General features: G+C 36.1%; 3 protein-coding genes across 8 annotated transcripts; 2 read left to right on the forward strand and 1 right to left on the reverse strand.

Annotated features, from left to right (window-relative positions):
* Nucleotides 1–724: 724 nt before the first annotated feature.
* LOC129793129 (E3 ubiquitin-protein ligase Topors) lies at nucleotides 725–5,998 on the reverse strand. The gene is made up of 5 exons (XM_055832782.1): nucleotides 5,599–5,998; nucleotides 5,366–5,523; nucleotides 5,121–5,300; nucleotides 4,433–5,054; nucleotides 725–3,085 (listed from the first exon to the last, which is right to left on the reverse strand). Exons 1-5 carry the CDS (start codon nucleotides 5,842–5,844, stop codon nucleotides 2,378–2,380), a joined length of 1,914 nt encoding a protein of 637 aa, XP_055688757.1. The 5' UTR covers nucleotides 5,845–5,998; the 3' UTR covers nucleotides 725–2,377.
* Nucleotides 5,999–7,101: 1,103 nt separating this feature from the next.
* LOC129793130 (aspartyl/asparaginyl beta-hydroxylase) lies at nucleotides 7,102–15,495 on the forward strand. 6 transcript variants are annotated; one of them, XM_055832783.1, is made up of 13 exons: nucleotides 7,102–7,282; nucleotides 7,726–7,773; nucleotides 8,552–8,752; nucleotides 8,822–9,537; nucleotides 9,611–9,829; nucleotides 9,975–10,110; nucleotides 10,302–10,376; nucleotides 10,921–11,778; nucleotides 11,958–12,028; nucleotides 13,336–13,573; nucleotides 13,647–13,752; nucleotides 13,835–14,331; nucleotides 14,693–15,495. In XM_055832783.1, exons 1-13 carry the CDS (start codon nucleotides 7,240–7,242, stop codon nucleotides 15,064–15,066), a joined length of 3,582 nt encoding a protein of 1,193 aa, XP_055688758.1. In that variant the 5' UTR covers nucleotides 7,102–7,239; the 3' UTR covers nucleotides 15,067–15,495. The 6 variants fall into 6 exon arrangements, with proteins under 6 accessions (XP_055688758.1, XP_055688759.1, XP_055688762.1 ...); XM_055832784.1 differs by having other exon boundaries at nucleotides 8,561–8,752; XM_055832787.1 differs by lacking the exon at nucleotides 9,611–9,829.
* An 827-nt stretch (nucleotides 15,496–16,322) lies between these two features.
* On the forward strand, nucleotides 16,323–18,444 carry LOC129793131 (juvenile hormone esterase-like). The gene is made up of 3 exons (XM_055832790.1): nucleotides 16,323–17,100; nucleotides 17,168–17,688; nucleotides 17,748–18,444. The coding sequence occupies exons 1-3, from the start codon at nucleotides 16,326–16,328 to the stop codon at nucleotides 18,252–18,254; spliced, it is 1,803 nt and encodes a 600-aa protein (XP_055688765.1). The 5' UTR covers nucleotides 16,323–16,325; the 3' UTR covers nucleotides 18,255–18,444.
* The last annotated feature ends 2,455 nt before the right edge of the window (nucleotides 18,445–20,899 follow it).

Here is a 20,899-nt window from a genome sequence, read left to right on the forward strand (position 1 = left end):
TTGAGAATGAGAGATTTGTGTACCAATTAAAACTTTTTTTTAATAAAAAAAATACAAAAAAATTTAAAAAAACGTTAAATTTAAGAAATTGCCTTTTTTATTTTTTTAGTTTATAAAAATTGGTAATAGTAAGTGATTAATCATCCCAAATTGTATATAATAGTTATACTAATTAAGGGAAATTATTTTTTCAAAAATTTAAAAAGTTTTTTTTTTTTAAAACACCAAATTCACCATTTTGCCCCAAGCGGTACTTTTTACTATCAGTGTTCTACGAGAAAAATCGGAATATTTTTTTTTGCAAAAACCAATAGTTACTCTATTTAAAAATGCATTTTGGTCAAAAATATTGCAGAGAATTTCGCCAAAACTGAATTTGTAGTTGAGAGGTCAGAGTAACTTTGAGGTTCGAAAAATTTGTTTTTCAAATAAAAGTCAAAATATTGGATCAATTATTATGAAACTTTCTAGGTTTAGGCAGGGGTAGGAAGTGCAACTACTGACAAAATTAGACAGATTAGCTCTCACTGCTTCTTGAGATATTAATTTTAATTTTTTTTTCAAATTCACCATTTTACCCCAGTTACCCCTACTTCAAGAGCATAAAATCTTTTCATTTTTTTCAAGAGTTTAATGACTTCAATGATAGCTCTAAAGTCTAAATCATACAAAATAGCGTAAAGTCCTTCTATTCAATGATTAGTAGGAAAAGTAAAAAAAAGTGTTCATTTGAAAATTTTTATATTTTAATACAATAAAATTCAAAATGTACAGTGATTGAACTAAATAAAACTCCCTGTCAAAATTATTCATTAATTTTGATTAAGAACTCACCAAAATCATTCATTTCTTATGACACCAACCTCTTCAAACTTCTCAAACCTGATAAATTCAGGTAATATCAAATTACAATGTGAAAAATTCTTCGTAGTTCTACACGGAAGGTTTCTTATTTTTTATCGAAAATATTCAACACAGTCTTTAAATTTTCTTTATTCTTTTATTTTCAGTTTTTATAATTCATATTCCTCCATTTTTTTTTAAAAATGAGAATACGATCATGTAGAACTACGTACAAATCTCACAATTTGAATTGAAGTGTTCTTAAATCAATTATTATTACTTAAATTAATACCTATTATACTTTAAAAAAAAATCAGGAAGAAAAAAAATTGTACAACTTATGATACTTATTGTGAACAATTTTCATCAATATGTCTCCATTCTAAAATAAGCATTTTCCTGTGGTTTTTCTCAGCTATATATTTTGAAGTACGTGTGTGGTAGACTCAACTAATTATATCCTCAAAGTGATATTCACAAAAATTTTATGTATAATATTTTCCTTCATTAATTTTTATACATTTTGTATTTTCAATTTGTTTTTTTTTTTTTATTATTTTTAATTTGTTTTCTTTTTCTTAGATATACAAACACTTACCCTTTCTTTATTTCTTAATGTTTTTGTTCGATTCTGTAGAAAAAAATTGTCTTTTGTTGTTAAGGATCTTTCCAAGATTTATAATAAACAAAAAAATATATTAGCCAGAACACATACATACTTACTATAAAATTTGACAGTTTTGTCTTAAAATCAAGTTTCTAGTAAACGCCATTGCCCAAAATTTCCAAGGAAGAAATTCTAGACATTTTTTTTTATTTTATGAATTTTAAACAATAGGACATTATTCATTTGATATGGAGCAAGTCCCTGATTCGAGAAAACAATTTTGACCCACGCAGTCTTGTAGAGATTAAAAAAAAGATAAGAAATCATCAAAAATACTCACTATTTTCCAAACAAAAACTTTGCAATTTTATAGCACAAAATGTGTCTTGACTAATCGGTCTAAGGGTGTTATAATTTTTGAAAATCAATAAAATCATTCATTTTTTAACAGAATATTACAAAACTTTGCAACTTGTGCAATTATAAAAAAAATATGGGCCCTATTGTAAATATGCTCAATATGCTACAAAAACGCCTTTTGTTTCAAAAATTGTCCTATAAATCTTCTTTTTTTTTATGGAGTTTGGAGTATCATTCAACTGCTAAAGCAAATGAAGAAAAAGCTTAAGTAATTCACCACAAAAAAGATTTATGGATAATGAGGGCGCTGTCTGTAATTCTTTTTTATAGCAATTGGTTGATGTCCTGAATAATTTTTACTACAGAATCGAGTGATTAATTTCAAATAAAACGTCTTTCTCCGGGTAAATCTGTACCATCATAATTTATCATCTAATAAAGGGATTTTTCTTCTTTTTTTTTTTTAATTTGTCAATTTTCATACGCACGCACATCACACAAACCTCTCTATCCTTTTTTTTGCAATTTGTCTCGTGAGCTTTAAAAATCTCATTTGGAGTTGCCTTTTCAGTTGTCACTCTCGGAGATCCGTCGAACTTTTCGCATCTTTGTGATTCTTTTGTACACCCTCCGTTCGGCTTTGCGTCTCTTCCCGGCACGAGCATTTTTCCGGACGGTCTTCCCATCATCTGCACCGGATGATGCATCCTTCCGTGCCGTGTGCTTTCTGCGAAAGCTCCCGAAACGCGTCATTTTCTTGCGCGTCTTGGACGACACCGTGAACTCCTCATGGCTCGATTCGTCACACGATGAGGTATCCGATGAGGTGGTGCTGGACATGGTGTACTGTCGCTTCTTCGCACTGACACTCGTGGTGAGATTGCACGAAAGGCTGCTGCTGTCTGAGGAGGAATTTTCGCTGGCAATTTCGGACGATTGCGATGAGGAGGAAGATGATGGTGACAGCCGTTTGGGTTGACGCGTAAAACGTGGCCGACGCCGTGATGTTGACGGAAGGCTTGGCTTCTGACGTGTCCCCAAGCTTCCGCTACTACTATCCCCACCCACAGTCACATCTGTGGGTTTCACCTCCTCCTGCTCGGAGTCATCTGTGTGACAAATACGCGCCTGGGACGTGTGGAATGCCCGGATGCGCAACTTTGGAATCAGTGGCATTGTCGTGATGGCTGTCTGTGTGGATGACGATGAGGAAGCCGTTGGGATGATCCCCGAAGGACCTTCTCCCGTTACAATTACTTCCGCTGCTACCTGGGGCTGTTTAAAATACAACAAAAAAAACATTTCTTTAGAATTATTCTTTTTAATCGATTTTTGTGGAAAAAAATCATCGAAAAGTAATCGAAATAATCTTTAAATTATTCTTTGCAGGGACGTAGCTAGAAATCTATTCAAAGAAGTTTTTCTTTTAGCTTTTTTTCATTCTAAATACGTTAAAACTGAATTAAAAAAAAAGACTTTTCAATTATAAACGTTAGAAATTAATTTTCAAACATGTGATGTTAATTTTTATTGATTGGCATTTTTTTTTTAAAGATTTGACGTTTCTTTTAACAACATTTCTTCTTCTTCTTCTGCACTTTAAATTAGTACGGCTGTTGGATTCCTTCCGGATCCATATAGCCTTAACAACATTTGACGTTGATTTTTCAGCGTTTGACGTTTTCTTTTCGGACGTCAATTTTTTTTTCTAATATTTGACGAATAATTTTATATCTGACGTTTTTTTTCTAATATTTGAAATATTTTTTCATCGTTTGACGTGTCTAAATATGTTTCTTTTCAAACATTCGACGTTAATTTTCTAACATTTTAGCTTTTTTCTGATGTTTAACGTTTTATTTCTGATATCAGACATTTATTTTTTAAACATTTGTCGTTTCTTTTAACATTTGACGTTTCCATGCTCACTATCATGATTTTGTCAACATTTAATGTAGATTTTCTATAGTTTAATGATTTTTTTGTTGACATTTGACGTTTATTTTCTAACGTCACAATATTTTTAATTGACAGTTTTTTTTTCAATGATTTTTAATGTCTTAAATTTTAAACTTTGACGTGATTTTGCAACATTTGACTATTCTTCTCTGCCGTTTGACATTTCTTCTGATTTCAGACAAATTTTCTGACATTTGACGTTTGAAACCCTTGAAGTTCGCTTGAAATCTTGAAATTTCAGTACAAAATTCAAAGATTTCAAGGGTTTCTTGGTCGCTGAATCAAGCCCAACATCTGATGTTTCTTTTCTGATTTTGACGTTACTTTTCCAACATTTGACATTGAATTTTCCGATCTCTGTCAATTATTTTTTGACGTTTGACATTTTTTCTAACGTTTGATGTTTGTTTACTGTTTTTTTTTAACGATTATCAAAATCCTTTTTCTAATTTTTTTTTAAATATAATTTTTTATATTAAAATAATTTATTTGAACTTAAAAGCCTGAACTATAGAGGTTTTTTTTTAGAGACACCCTCCCTGGCTACGTCCCTGATTCTTTGAACATCTCTAAACCTATTTCAAATACCACTTAGGTGGTACACCAACTAATTTATCAAAGAACCGAGTATTGAATTAAGAGAGAAAGAGCTTTTGAACTTACTTGAGGCTTTGGAGACTTTCTCGTTTCCTCCACAAAGACAACATCGCTGTCTGACTCGGAATTGAGGCTCACCATTTCAGGCGTACGGAGATGCGGGGGCTTCAGTTCCAACACAAATTGACAATCATCGCTGTCTGACGAGGATGTGGAGCTAATCTCAATGTTTCGTCCCATTTGGAAAATAACCGAATTCCGTGGATCACGTCCCATTGACGAGGGCCCACTTGACTGTGCCGGTGGTGGGGCCACTTCACTCGGGGCAACGGCTATGGTGTCGTCAGTCTCAATGGGGGCACTGACGCTTACGGGAATGTCCATGGGGCGTCTGTAGTCACCGCCACTTACGGCCCCATTGCGGCCAACGTATCGAACGTTGTTGTCATAGCCAATCAGATCGTACGGTGCCTGCGCAAAGTTGAAGAGTTCGTGGATGAAGTGATCTGTGTTCTCGCCAAAGAAGGGACGCATGCGATTCTTGAAGGCCGTCGATGTAATGTCATGTAGTGTGAGGAGAATAAGGAGCTGCGATACGGCTGTTGAAGCCTGCTCCTCCGATCCGAGGAGGCTGCGTGCTTCCCGGGTTATGAATGGCATTAGACGGTGGATTTGTGCTGGATTGTCCCTGAAAAAAAAAAACAAATCTTTGATTTCTTTCTCTTGAGGAATTCTTTTGGATAAACATTCCCACCTGTAGAAGCGAGCAGAGCACTCCCGGTAGCGTCCAGTTATATCCGTCAGGGGTTCAGCATAGAGGTGATTGGTGTAGACAAGTTGCCGGAAGCGATAGGGATGGATAAATCTGTTTCCCGTGGGGGCAAAGAAGCGCTGAATTGCCTCATTTTCCGATGGCCCCACCTGCAGGGTAGCACTGTGCAAAAATAAAGACACAATTAGCACATAAATCTCCCTGTGGGCAAGGAAAATTTCCCAAACCTGAATCTGAATCTCGGTGGTTCCGATAGGAGGAAGTCCAATCGCTGCAGGATTGACTGCTGCGGATGCACGAGATGCTCATCAAATTGATCAATGCTGCGTACATTGTGAATGATGGATTTGAAGGCTTGCTTGCAAAGGGGGCACTCAGCTTTCACCTGTTCCAAGAAAAAAGGAGAATTTCATTTGCAAAAAACTTCCGTGACATCCGGGGGAGCCATTTTCTTCCGCACCTTACTCCACTCAAGGAGGCATTTGAAGCAAAATTGATGCAGGCATGAATCCGTGAAGCTCTTATTGCGACACTGCCCCAGACAAATGGCGCAATTGGGGGGCGGAGACGCTGGTGTTTCCACGGGTTCCTGATCGGAGCCCTGCGAGGGCGAATTCACGTCTTGTACGTCATTTCGATCGGGTGTCGGGGGGAAATCCAAGTGTTCCGGTGTCGAGGGGCACTCAATACCCAACGATGATGACATTTCCCACAATGTTCTTGCACTTTTCACCCACCAATGCACCCCGATTGCACGATTTTAGTTCCAAAAAACAATTTTTCTTTTTCTTTCAACAAAATTTTTCAACTTGACATTTGACACATTTGAAGTAAATGTGGGAAAAAGCATATGCTACTGTGCTTCGATTGAATGAAATTAAGCATTTGAGCAAATGCTTTGTGGAAAGCATTTTTCTTCACTTGTGTTTCAAGGGCACGGAATGTTTCCTTGTGGAATGAAAAACACTTGAAATACAGAGGACATTGTTTATATTTTATATGGATGAGTGTGCTGCATCTGAAAATAGACTAATTTTTGGCGGCATTTTACTCTATTTTGTATTTTGAAAATTGGCTATTTTTGAAAATTGTTTTTTATTTAACACTTGGAGGACCCAACATTTGGCACAACGCGGAGGATCAAATTGGTAATAAGTACCAGCTGATAAAATATGCTCAATAATTAATTATTATCAATTTATTGATCGAGAATCGAAAGTTTCACTAATTCTTGATCTCATTCAAGCATTCCTGCAAATAATTACTAAATATTTTATTGAGAAAATCGTCACTGGAAAAAAAATACGTAGAATCGGTGCAAAATTGCCAATTCAAACGACTTCTTTAGCTGCAGTTTTGCTTAATTTATTATTGCGCCTAAATCATCACAAACTTTGATTCTTCAAGTAACTTTTTAGTCACTTTCGGCAATAAAATTAGTCCACATTAATTATTTTCACAGAGGAAAAGTGAACAAGAGTACTTTATTTGGGAAATATGGGGAAACATAACCTCAAAACCATGGCTAAAATGTATGGGATTTTGACTGGTAGTTATTACCAATTTGATCCTCCACGTTGGATTCTGACTTTGACCTCAATTATCTTCCAAAGAAAAGACTTTTCTCGAGATTTTCTTTCTGCAATCTTAAAGTAATTAAAATTCCCTACACATAGATGCTAAATTCATCGAGATAGGTCCAATAGATTTTATTCTGTGACGATTTTTAGGTTCAAATTGGTAGCAAGTACCAGTAAAGTCCTCCGAGTGTTAACTGATACAGTTCAATACAGAATGTTTCTGTGAGCTTGTAAAATTGCATCCAGAGCGGAAAAACTCAAGAAAATGTGAGAAAATCCCTAAAAATCCAAACCTTCTCATGTTTCTTCGTTTCCAATGTTTCTCAATTTTTCATGTTTCTTTAAATTCTTCTTCTTCATCAACCCCCGGCTAAACTTTATTATAAAACAATAATTTGAAGAAGAAGAAGACGTGATTTTTGTGCGTGAAAAACGGAAAATTTGTGCAATTTAACGTGAAAAGTGTCCTTTAAATCTGAGTGCGTGTCATCCCGTGGGCAGCGTGACCCGTGATCGGCGAAATGTCAGAGAAGCCGCGCAAGAGAAAAGACAAAAAGAAGAAAGGTAACATCTTCTGGGATTTTGCATGCTTTACCCGCCAGGAGCTTGCGATAGGAATTTCGCTTAAAATATCCCGAAAAATCGGAGGAATCTCATGAAATCTCATCGGGAGAGCATCCCACGTTCTCAGACTATGTGCTTCACACCAGAATACAGGATATTCGGGAAGATTAGCAGAGATCTGTGCAAATTAATGGGACTCTGGATGAGCCTCGAAGAGATTTTGCCAGAGATTCTGGTCACAAAATTCCCTGTCATGTCCATTTTCTTAAGCAAAATGAGAGAGAGGAGTCTTAAAAATAGATCCGCCGAGCTTGGGAGCCGAAGTCTCTCTCTCCCACGGATTGTCATGTCACGCGGCGATAGAAATGAGGCACCTGCGTCTCACGCAAGATCACGATCACTCACGCTGAATTTTCTTTCATTTCTCTCTCTCTCTCGTGCAGACAGCGTGTCGGATGCCGCCGAACTTGCCAGGAAACTAAGCACAAAAGGTTAGCCACCAATTGACCCGGCTTTTCCCCTTTCTTGACCCTTTCCGCACGCATACACACACTTAAAAGATCTCAAGACGATCTCCTTTTCCTTTTTTAAGACGTTTCTCAGAAGATCGGAGTTTCCGTAGCTCGATCATCTTAAAAACTCCTAAGACATCGTCAATCTCGGTCATGAGACTTCCGCAGAGAACAATTAAATTCTAATTTTGAGATTTATTTACAATTCCGCGTTTTTCTTTTCATTTTAATTTCTAATTTTAGCGGTTCTTGTGCGATCATAAAGATCATTCAATGGCATGATGTTCGCATAAATAAACAATGAAGCATTTTTTTCTCAAGCAGCTTTTGATGCTATTTTAGGAAGATAAGAGAAAGTAATTTGTGAAATTATATTGTTCTTATAGTGGCAAAATATTGTGGAATGATGTCTTTAAAATAAACATATTTTTGAGAAAAATATATGATAAACCTTTTGGGGTATCACAATAAATTGATTATTAAAATAATAAAAAAAAACTTGTTTTTTTATTCCTTTTAAAAATTTATGGAAAGGCTTGCTTTTTCATTGACCTAACCTATATCTGTGTTTCCTTCAAACTTATGCATAAAAATGGGATTTTTAAAAGAAATGACAGCGCTTCTTTCCACTTTATCCTTAATTGTATACTTCACTCTCAAACCATACATTCATAGCTTTTATTATGAGATTTGCGCTTCGCAATGTCAGCTTCTTTATCTTTCTTGTTGCGTATGAAAATGCAAAATAACCAATCAGAGGACTCAGATGCAGGCGAAAGTACAACACCTCATCCTAGTGGTGTCCAAACCATGGGTCCGGATGATGTACAGCTGCACGTGCACAAAGATCACGGAACTGGAGGGCATTGGTGCGCCAAAATTGTCTTTTTTTCCCTTCTGGCCATCTTAGCGGGTCTCGTAGGATTAATCATTCTTGAGAATCGTGGGCTGTCTGATGGTGAGTTTGAATGACAAGCAGCGCAGTCGAGAAAGATTTTTCATAAGATGTGTTCTTGTTGTTGCTTAGTTGATACTCCACTGTCTGAATCGAGATTTTCGGATATATTGGAAGGGTGGGTGGAGGAGAATCGAGAATCTCATGATGATCATGAGCATGATATTTTGGCGTCGATGGAGGAGTTAGAAGAGCACGATGAACATGGTGAACCATTTGAGGAGGAGGACGATCATGATGAAGAACATGATGGGGAAGATGATGATGAAGATCATGATCATGAGGATGATGATGAGGATCATGATCAAGAGGATGATGAAGAGAACGATGGGGAGGAAGATGATGAAGATGAGCAGCAAGTTGATGCTGATGAAGATGATAATGAAGCACAAGATCAGGAAGATGATGATGATGATCAAGAAAATAATGATGATGATCAAGAAAATGATAATGAAGATGAAGAAAATGATGATGAACAGGATCAAGATGATGATGAAGATCAGAATATTGATGATGGTGCTTCAGAAGAAATTCAGAATGATGCAGCTTATGAAGAAGATGAAGATGATGATGAAGCTGCAGATGATGATGATAATAATAATGATGACGATGAAGATGATGCAAAGAATAACGACGATGATGATAATGATGATGATGCAAAGAATGAAGATGATGATGACAATGATAACAACGGGGATGACAATGACGATAATGATAATGAAGATGACAATGACGACAATGACAATCAACCAGACATCGATGATGATGACAATTCTCCATTCGAGGAGGTAACACTGAGTTTGTGAATTTTTTTGGAAGATTTGCGTGTGCATTTGTGGTTCCTTTTTGCTTTTTTTTTAGCCTTTTACCCTTAACAAAAGCAATCCAGTGCCTCTAACTAAAACCAATGATACCCCGAAGACTGATAAAGTAACAATTGCTGACCTGGAAGTACAAATTGAAGAAATGAAAATTATTTTTGATGAAGTTTCCCAAAAATTGGGAAAACCATCTTTCAGTGAACTGAGAGATGCATCTCAGGAATGTCCTGCTGATAGTATTCCAATAAATGATTGCAAGGTAACAATTTTGTTGTTTCTGTTTCATTAATTGTAAAAGCATAAGGAGAAAATCATTTGATGATTGCTTGGAGTGAGTTTGGAGACGATTTTAAAGCAACTCTTTTGTCTGGAAATAGCTTCAAAAACTTTCAATTCCGTTGCAGTTGGATGATGATGGTTCATTCGAAGAGGTGATTGATAATGATGCCGGTGAAGATCTTCATCTGCAGAAACTGGCACAAAAGGACAGTCCTGAGCCAGATGATGATGATGACCTACCTGCTAGTCCATCATCTTCACGTAAGTTTTTCCTTACGAAGCAAATGTTGAATCACTTTTGGGGAAAAAACAACTCACTTTCAAACCAAAATTTCAAAAACATTCTTTAAGCTTCAAAAAAACACTTCACTCTCTCTTCCTTGTTTTCCCTTCGTGATTTTTTTTGATCCTGAAAGTGCAATTTAAACAGTGGGGAAACTTTGTAATTGCAGTTGCTGAAAAGATCCTCATCGGTTTGGCCTTAATTGTGGTTGCACACTCCGTTTTACTGAGAAAGACATTCAACAGTGAGTGGATGTTGTCCAATCAAATTGTTGTTGTATTTCGTTGTACAGAACTGTTGTGATCGGTTGCTGTTGATGTTTTAGCGTTTTTTTCTCTATCTTATTTCTGTTGTGAAAATCTGCTAGAAGTCGTTTAAATGCTTTCGAATGATCTATCAAATTTGAGCTTCAACAAAATTGAGAAGAACGTTGATTTGTTGATTGAATTCGAACCATTCAAACTTTGTTAGAAGCTCTTTAGAGATCTATCGAAAGCCACAACATTGTTGGAAAACTATAATAAGTTACATTTGTAGGAAATAGTAAGGATGTTGCATGTGCTGCTCTTTTACTATGTCTTTCTCTTAAAACTTTTTAAATTGCACTTTCCAATTTAGAAATTTTGTGATTTTTTTTAAAACTTCTTTCGTGAATAATTTTGTTTGATGATGCCTGTAAATAAAAACCATTCTGCTCTGCTTTTCTGTTGATGAGCTTTCCGTGCGATGAATTTGTACTATAAATAATGAAAGTTTTTATTTTTAAAAATTTCCGTGGGTAAGAAAAGAAGGAAAAGCCACTGAAGAAGCGCAAGAAGTTGTTGAAGAGATTGTTGAACAATCTGCTGAAGATTTGATGACTGAAGATGGTTTCATTGATATGAGACGTCGACTGACTATTGGTACGGATGAAGAACCCCTTCTTGACCCAGAAGATGATATTGAATATGATGAAGACGAGGAGGATGTTGAAGATTTGGGCGAAGAAGAGGATGAAGATGAGGAAGCACCAGAAGATATTGAAGAGTATGAAGATGAAGATGAGGTGGAAATGCCTGCAACATTTGAAGAATTGAATGCAATGTATCGACCGAAGGTGGTTGAAACCAAAGCTCCAGAACCAAAAACGGTTGAACAAAAAGTTGGAGTTTCTTTTAAAATTCCCGAATCTAGAATTTCTGAACCAAAAATTCCTGAAAGGAGAATTTCTGAACCAAAAGTTTCGGAAACAAGACTTTTGGAACCGAAAGTTCCTGAAAGAAGAATTTCGGAACCAAGAATTTCTGAAACAAGAATTTACGATCCGAAAGTTCAGGAATCAAGGATTTCTGAACCGAAAGTTTCTGAACTGAAAATTGCTGAACCGAAAGTTTCTGGACCTTCTGTACAAATTCCCAAAGAGCCACCAAAACGTTCTGAACCAGAAAAGCTCCCTGAGCCTTCTGAAGAGTACGAAATTGATGAGGAAGACATAGATCAGGACGATGTGGAATATGAAGAGGAAGAATACGAAGGCTCCGACTATGAAGCGGAAGAAGGGTCAGATATTGATGATTCCGATTTAATGAAAAGACTGGAGGAGAAGTACGGGAAACTCCCTCACTACAGCGACAAAGAAGACGACGATGAAGACAAGACATGGACAAGTAAATGAGAATTCTTTTTTTTCATTTAAATGTTACTAAATTTCATCATCCATCTGTTTTAACACAAAAAAATGATTTTTTTTTAGTTTCTAAAAGTGATTCAACATATCGAAAATAAAATAAAATGTTTTTAAATTTTGAATTCTTCAAAATTTAATGGATTTTGTGTGATTTTCCAGAAATTCCACCGAGATCTGGAGCACAGAGTCTCAGGGATGACTTACAGAGTGCACATGATGCTCTTGAAGACGTAAGTATAGCGATCTAAAGATTTTTTTCTCTCTGTTGCTTTTTCCTTTATCCAATGAATCTTTATTGATTCGAGGATGATAAATTGTTTATAGAAGCTTTAAAAAAAATTAAGAAGTCTTCAGAAATTGTAGGTGAATTGTCTCAAGTTCTTTTGATTGAAACTTCATAAATTAGAGACTCCTGGGGCTGTATTCTCTAAGAGTGAAAAACTCTCGGGATAAACTCCCGGAGACTCTGCAGGGAAAAAGTGAGGAAAACTTCACGTGAGCATGATCCTTTAATAAAAATAATGCATCCGTGATGAACTCCAGTAAGATTTTCCCGGTTCTCACGTTTCTTTTAAAGCGCTAAAGCCTTCAGGAGTTTATCACGGGAGTTTTTCACTCTTAGAGAATTCATGCCCCGGAATTCTATTCATTTCATTGGTTGAGGAAAATTATCGATTTTGAAATTGGATGAATTATTCTTTAAGCCATTTTCAAAATTATATTATTTCTACAATCAGTTACAAAATGTCTATATAAGTGCCAAATATTTATTTATGTCTAAAATTCTAACAGATAAGCACCCCTTGTTATTTTTTTCGCTTGATTAAATGTCATTTTAATTGTTCAATATTTCTCTTTAGGATAACAACTTTGATTAGTCTTCTTTGAAAAAAAAATCACAAAAACTACACAAAACACATCCTTTTATAATTTTTTTTACTTTTCCGTCTTGAGTGCTTTTTCAACATTTTTTTTCACTTCCTTTTCGCGTGCATTTTCGTAACTTTAACTCATTTGCACAACACTCATTTTCATTAAATTTTTAAATTTATTAAAAAATGCAATTTAAGCGTTTTGTTACCCTCACGTTTTTTTTCTTTTCAAAAAATAGCTCTTTAAAGAGTTAAGAATAATATTTTTTGCATACATCTAATGAAGAGGAATTCTTTGACATTGTTCTGTGATTTTAAATTATAAAACTTTTGTGTGTGGCTTTTTTATGTTTCTTTTTTTATATGTTTTTCGTGGTGTTGCATAATGCTTTAGTATTTAAATACAGAACAATACAAAATGTTGCTCTTGCTCACCCACATTTAATGCAAGAGAAACATCTTGATGCGGAAATGTATTTAAAGAGAGTTTATGGATAGTTGATTGATTGTAGAAGTAGAAGAGATTTAGAGGGAATTTCATGATGTTTTAGGCTTTTCAGTGAAGGGAAAATTTAACATTTCGGTTTTTCGTGTGATGTTCAAAGAAATGATTAACATGTTGATTAATTCTGTTTGAAATAACACACAAAACAACATAACCACAGAACCCAAGAAGTGCTTTGAATACATTTGAGAGGATACTCAAAATTGCACCACAAACACCTGAAGCTCTCTATGGGCGTGCTAAAGCTCTGGATCGACTGTCTGAGCTGCAGCAGAGCAATGCCATACTCAGGGATGCCATTGAAGCCTATGAGGCAGTCCTAAAGCTAAAAACCAATATTGGTGATGATTTATTCACGAAGGTAGCACTGAGGTGCATCAATCGGATTAGATTTCTAGGTGAGAGAAATGAACCTGCTTTGCACCTCTATGCGTCCCCAACATCCATATAATTCTTCTGTTTAAACCGCAGGGCTGCATACACGAGCAATTCCAATTCACGAAGCACTCATTAGGCGATTTGATGATGAACCTGAGTATCGGAATGAATTAGCAATAACACATTTGTTTCTCAATCAGTGAGTTTTCCTTCACAACATACTAAAAATCTCTCTCTTTGATCTTAGGATCAATAAATAACGAAGAAAAAAAATTCTTTAGGCTGTCTGAGGCTAAATATGTTCTCCATCATACACTTCTTCGATGGAGGGATAATCCAGTAGCATTGGTACACTATGGGTTTGTTCTGAAAAATTTAGATCAGGACTATGAGGGTGCCTCAATCTACCTCTCTGAAGGCATAGCATCGAATGCTGATGGCACCCAAGATGGACGCTTCTATTTCGCCCTCGGAGACTCCCTGCTCCGCCTTGGGCGACACGAGGAGGCTCGAAAAGTCTTTCGGAATGGTGTTGAACGAAAATTGTTCCTGTCTGAATACCAAAGATCCCTCTACAATGTAGATACGCTCAAATCAAAACCCTTCTGGACTATTGATGAGACGAAGAATAGAAAACTCTTTGAGACATTGGAGCGCAATTGGGAGCTCATAAGGGATGAAGGGATGAAGCTTCTCAATCAGAAGGGATTCTTCATGGACGAAGCGGAGAATCTAAAGGACAAAGGTGACTGGAAACAGTTCGATTTGTTCGTTAAAGGTGAGTTTTGATTTATTTTTTAATGATTCTTGTATTTGAGGTGAAGAGAATGTTCGCGTAATCTCATATATTTAATCTATTTAATCGAAAAAAAATGATCAAAAAATTGTCCAACTGATATTATCAGGCAAAGATTTATTATAAAAAAAGCTGTGTCTGAAAGAAACACGGCTAATAAAATAAAAACATTTAATTTCACCAGCTCTCAAGCCAAAAAAAAAATCAAATTATGAACATTTTTATCAACTTTGGTGTAAAAAAAATGTTGTAAACTACATAAAAATTTGCAAATAGATGACAATAATTAAAGCTGCATTTGCTCGATTAAAAGCAACGGGGTGGGATTGTTAACCATTTCCAGGCCAAAGAATCACCAAACACTGCCAGAAAGCTCCAATTACGTGCAACATTATGGAATCATTTCCGGCGGCGCGCTTCTGTACCCGTGGGCAGATTAAATTCAGCGTTATGCATCCGGGAACGCACATATGGCCCCACTGTGGTCCAACCAATTGTCGCATTCGTGCCCATTTGGGTTTGCATGTGCCCCCAGGGACTTTTATTCGTGTTGCAGAGGAAACAAAATCCTGGCGGGAGGGGAAGATGCTTATTTTTGACGACAGCTTTGAGCATGAGGTGTGGCACAATGGGACGGATGTACGCCTTGTGCTGATTGTCGATATCTGGCATCCGGACCTCACGGAGGCACAACGGAAGAGTCTTCAACCAATTTGAGATGGCAATTCCGGGGGTGGCGTTTGTGGGGGAGGGATTAAATACTTAAAAAAAATATACCAAAAAAAGGGGCTCGAATCTCTCCTAAAAGGATGTTTAAACTTCTTGTGAATCGGAAGATGTGCCTTTTGCTTAATAATTTTAGTGCCTATTTCCCGCCTGGGAGGAATGGAGAAGTCTTTCCCGCCGCCCAATTTTGGAGATTTATCCAATCATCGTGAAAATCTTCAACAAATTGCGCGGGAGTGATATGTACATCTCAGCTCCTTTGTGATTGTTAATTAGATTTCTTTATCAATTTTTAAAAATGTTTCTTGTGACAATAATTTGAGAGATGAAAAAAAAGACCCATGACAACGATCTATTTTACCATAAATATACATTTAAATTCTCATGTACGAACAAATAAAGAGATTTACAGAATTTTAAGCAATGCTTCTTATTCCCTTTCGCGTTTGCTTTCTCGCATTCAGAACTTGTTCTTTTGGTTTTACGGGAGCGCCACACATAAAACTTGTCAGTATGTGTGGGGCTTTGAGAATTTCGTGAATTTTTAAGCAGCACAATGTTGTGGAGAATGAAATTGAGGAAATGTTTGAAGAAATAACATTGGTGTGGCAAAAGAAGAATTCGGAGTGGTTTGAGGAAATTGATTTATTTGTCTTTGCTAGTTTTGAATCTTTCTCTTACACAACAAAGGAAATTTTCTCTTATCGACTTGATTGTGGATTTTTTTTTTAGGTCAAAAGAAATATTAGGCTTTGGAAAATGAAAATCTGGTAAAATGGTGAAAAAACTTGCATTCTTACAAAAATCTATGATTTGGTTAAAAGAAGAGTTTGAATTTTATGCAAAATTTGAAGAATTTCGAGTAAGAGTAAGTAAGGCCTTGCAAAAACTTTCTGGGCATATGAATGTTAATTTTTTTTCGAAACTACAACATTTTTCTTAAACGGATATGAAGGCGGAAATAGATAATCGATCCTATACAGCGATTTCAATAATTTATTGGTCGTAGAATAGGACATGGTATTTTATTTTTGTAATTCAGTTTGAATTTTTAAGGAAAAGTTTATTTTTCCTGAAATATTTAAAATTCTAAAGCTTACAGTTATTTTTTTTAATGAGCAAAAATAGTATATCCGAGGATTTATTGGAACTTCCTCCAATTAATCCTGGCCGTGCTATACGCTTCGTATTTATAAAATTTCTTTCTCTGTAAATTCTGGAATATTTCATTGAAATCTCATTCAAAACTTATGCTTAAAATGCTCAAAAATGTCGTAAAGAACCTGCCCAGTGTCTCAAGAATTCTCAGTTGTCTTTCGGTTCTTGACCTGGTAAGACGCACCATGAAGTGGCAAGTGTGTGTTGTGATTTTCATTTCTTTGGTGGTTTTTGGGGTTTTTGCGGAAGGTGAACCTAAAGTTTGCTTTAATGCTGGATGTGTCCGTGGTACAACGTCCTTAGGGTACGAACGTCCCTATGAGGCTTTCCTGGGAATCCCCTATGCCCGTCCACCGATTGAGGGTCAGAGATTCCGAAATCCCGAACCCAATGAGGGTTGGACCAATGTACGAGATTGCACAAAGCCAGCAAATATTTGTCCTCAGCGGGATCTTCTTGGAGGAACTGGGGGATTCATTGGGAATGAGGATTGTCTCTATCTCAACGTTTACCGGCCACTTCTTACAAATCCGCAAACTCAGAGACTCCCAGTAATTGCCTTTATTCACGGTGGGGCATTCTTGTTTGGTTCAGCACATCCTGATTTCTATGGACCTGACTACTTCATGGACAATGGAACAGTGATCTTGGTTACAATTCAGTACCGCCTAGGAGCACTGGGCTTCCTCTGTTCGGGTGATTCGGCAAGTCAGGGGAATTTCGGGTTAAAAGATCAAGTTTTGGCACTCAAATGGATTCAGGATAATATCATGAAATTCGGTGGGAATCCCAGGCTCGTCACTGTTATGGGTCAGAGCGCTGGTGCTGTTTCGGCGCAGGTTCTAATGACAAATTCCCAAACAAGATGTGAGACCTGAATTAATTCTATAAATTAATTCTGATCTAAAATTTCTCATTATTTTTTGTTTTAAAGATTTCTTCCGAAGAGCCATCTTTCTAAGTGGCTCCATGATCTCAGATTGGAGCGTAACAGATAATCCAGTTAAATTATTCCGTGATATTGCTTCAGCTGTTGAACTTTCAAATCCCACAACTAGGAGTACGCAGGATCTTACGGAAGAAATGAGAACTCTCGATGTTAAAGAGATCTTAGCTGCTTCGAGTAAAATCCAAACAAAGGATCGGAGAGTTATGTACAAAATGTGCCTAGAAGGTCGTTGGCCGGGGGCTCTCATACAAGAAGATCCTCGAGAAATGTGGAAGAAAGGACTCTACCGCCACAGATCATGGTTGATGGGTGTTGTGGGGAATGAAGGGACAATTGGAATTAATATTGTTAACAATGAAACTATCTTGGAGAAATTTAATGAAGATCTAGACAAGAATATTGCGGACTTTCTTGAAATTTCTGAGGATCAGGTACCATCTGTTAGGAGCTTTTACTTGGGAGGAAGCGACACTATCAATGAAAGTAACAAAATGAATTTTTTGAAGGCAAGTTTTGTTAAGTTTTCCTTCGGAGCATTTTTTTCTGATTTTGTTTGCTATTTTAGATGATCAACGACAGATTGTTCTACTACCCATTCTACGAATCCGTGCGACAGTACATTCAGTACGGTAGCAACAAGGGCACTCCGGTCTTCCTCACAAAGTTCAACTATAGAGGCTCCCAATCGTATACAAGCAAAATTTACCAACTTCCCAGTAATCATGAATTCGGTGTGGGACACAGTGATGACCTAGACTTCCTCTTTCCATCTGCAGCGCTCTTCCCTGAGCGCATTCCTAAGGATTCCTTGGATGCCAAAGTGGCCAAGAAGTACGTTAATACATTAATTGAGTTCGCTGTAACAGGAAGACCTCTCAATGGGGCCAATGTGAGGAAGTGCAATCGTGCAAACTTTGACCCCTTCTGTGACTACCAGGAATTCCGGAAAAAGAGCCTAGAAGTGAAACTTCCAACGGAAATAATTGAGCAACATGCGGACTTGGAAGTTATTGTCACGAATTCATTTGACATTGAAATGGTATCATTCTGGAAAGCTCTACTATCTGACTAAAAAAATATGTTTAATATTCTACTAGGGCTTTCAGAGCGTTTAAAGCGCATAGAAAAAAGCTAATAAAAGGTTCAGGTTTTATAAAACATTTTTTTTAAATAAAATTTAAAAAAAATAATAATTCGTTGCTCGTTTGTAGTTAATTTGAAGAATATTTAATAAAACTACAATAGAGAAGATTGGGATCAAATTCAATCTTTTAATTTTGCGGGAATAGATTTATTTTTTTTATGAAAAAATTCCACAGAAATTTTCAATGTAATAAATACTTACACCTCGGTTTACTTCATATTTAAGAAAGAAGGAAACTAAATGAACAGAAAGTACAAAAGAAAATTGACAAGATTGTAATATGTATACGTAAAAAAGCTTTTTTTTGCTAAATAGAGCTATTTTCGTGCGACAAATTGGAAGTAACACTGATACGTTGCCGATAAATTTATGCAACAATTTGCCTGTGAGAATCAGACTATATGGCAATAAATTGATTATAGGGCGATACGATCGGGAAGCTTCAATGCTGAAAGCTCACGCAGGGAGGCACCAAAAGAGAGTGGAGAGGAGGGGCGGCGTCGAAAAAATTCACGAACATGGAAGAAATGATAAGGCACCCACTGTGAGAGCATTTATATCAGCGGAGAATGGGGGTGGTACATTGTGGGTGTTGTGTGTGGGTGGGAAATGTGCACGAGAGGTGAATAAGGAAACATAAAATTTAATCTTTTACATCTTCAGCACTTTTTGGGTGATGATTGCGGCAAGAAAATTCCCATATTACCGAGCGCGCGAACACCATGATATTGAATTGAAATGAAATGGAAGAAATGTAATTTTTCCGATGCGGTTTTTGGAATTGGAAATTCATTCAGCAAAATGGTGATTTACACAGAGATCCCAAACCACAATATACCACAAAAATTTGTTTTCCCTATTCTGTGTGAAAGTATTAAAAATTGAGATTTTTCATGCGAAAGCTCAAAGCGCGAATTCCACGAGTGAAGAGGGCATGAAAGGCGCGAAATCAAAAAAATGCGAAGAAAAGGAGTTTTTCGACTTCTCTGTGTGTGTGTGGAAAGTCCCAATTGGAAAATTGGGAAAAATATTCATCTCATTGAGTCAGGATGGTGCATTAATATTTCAAAGTAATTTCCCATTTTAACACAATTACAGAAAACGGGTGTTGTGCAAAAAAAAAAAAAGCATAACACACAACCTCAAGATTTCCACGCAATTTTCCCCGCTAGGGATGTCCCCCGTTCACCCCCCTCCCCCACGAACCCAAAAAAAAAAAAAACCCAAAAAGTGCGAATTTCAGCTGAATAAACAAGCAAGATTCCATCGTCTGCGGAGCTGGCAATTTTTTTCTTCTTACTCAGGCTCTGCAGCAAAACAAGCCCCAAATTCGAGTGTTAATAATTGAGATTCTCCCACCAAAGTTTGGACGCGACTGCGGAGCTTCGGTATGTGGAAGGAATACAATTTGGAAGCTTGCAAAAGTGGATGCGAAAAAAAAGCACACAGCAAAACAACCCATCAAGAGATAACACCACAAATGACGATGGAGAGTCTTTTTTTTGTGTACAGCACAGGTGCTTTTGCCGTGTGTAAAAATCTCTTATGATTTGTTTGTTGCATTGCGTCAATTGGGCAGCAAAGCCAATTCTTTGTTTTCTCTACCTTTCCATTTTATTTCGCAGCTTCAGCACAGCCCCGGAGTAAGCATTTTAATTCAATTTCAGACAATCGATAGCAATTTGGATATTATATGGAAAGGTGTAATGGAAATACTGTATGTGTATAAGCTTATGCTTACTTACAAAAGCTTTATGCAGCTATATGTAGCATTATTTGGACAATTTTCCATTTTCCTCTTTGCTATCCTTTTATTTATGCATAAGTAATAATAAATAATCGGAAATTTGTTGAAATGAACAAATGCGGATAAATTTTTCAGAAATCTGAGTTTTTTTTATAATTTATTTGCCTATGAAATGTAAAAATATTTTGACATAAAACATCAATAAAACAACAGCGCGAATGTTTCATGTATTTTAAACATTTATTTTTTTTTTAGTTAAAACCGTTTATTTTAACGTTTTAACGTTCTTAAAAGTTTATAAAAAAGTGTTTTACATTTAGACGCATTCTTTGAGGAAATGATCTCATTCTTAAGATCTTTTTAAATTTTCTTAAACTGATTTAATAAGTAAAAATAAACTTTTAAATTTTAATAAAGCTCTCTCCATATATTCTACATAAAGTCCTTTTATCATTTTTTTTGACTTTCGAATATTGTTCTGACGTGCTTTTGCGATAATATGTTATTATACCTTTTATTGGTGATTCATAATTAGCGCGCTTTTATCATAAAACAGCCTGATTAGATGATTATTACAAGGTCATAAATTTCAATTGATATGCAAACGTTGGAATTGATTAAATCATCAAAGATAAGAACGTCGGAGTGAACTTTATTCCGAGAATCCTTAAAAGGTTTTTTTTTTTATAAAAGATCTATTCTTTTCAATGAAATTTTCAATGCTTAAAAAAACATTTTTGTGAAATAAATAAATAAATTTCCTAAATTTTTCATTCCTCGTAGCTTTTATAATACTTTCAAATTGAAAAGAAAAATCTTCAACTGA

The sequence above is a fragment of the Lutzomyia longipalpis genome, chromosome 3, assembly GCF_024334085.1.
Source record: "Lutzomyia longipalpis isolate SR_M1_2022 chromosome 3, ASM2433408v1".
NCBI lineage: Eukaryota > Metazoa > Arthropoda > Insecta > Diptera > Psychodidae > Lutzomyia > Lutzomyia longipalpis.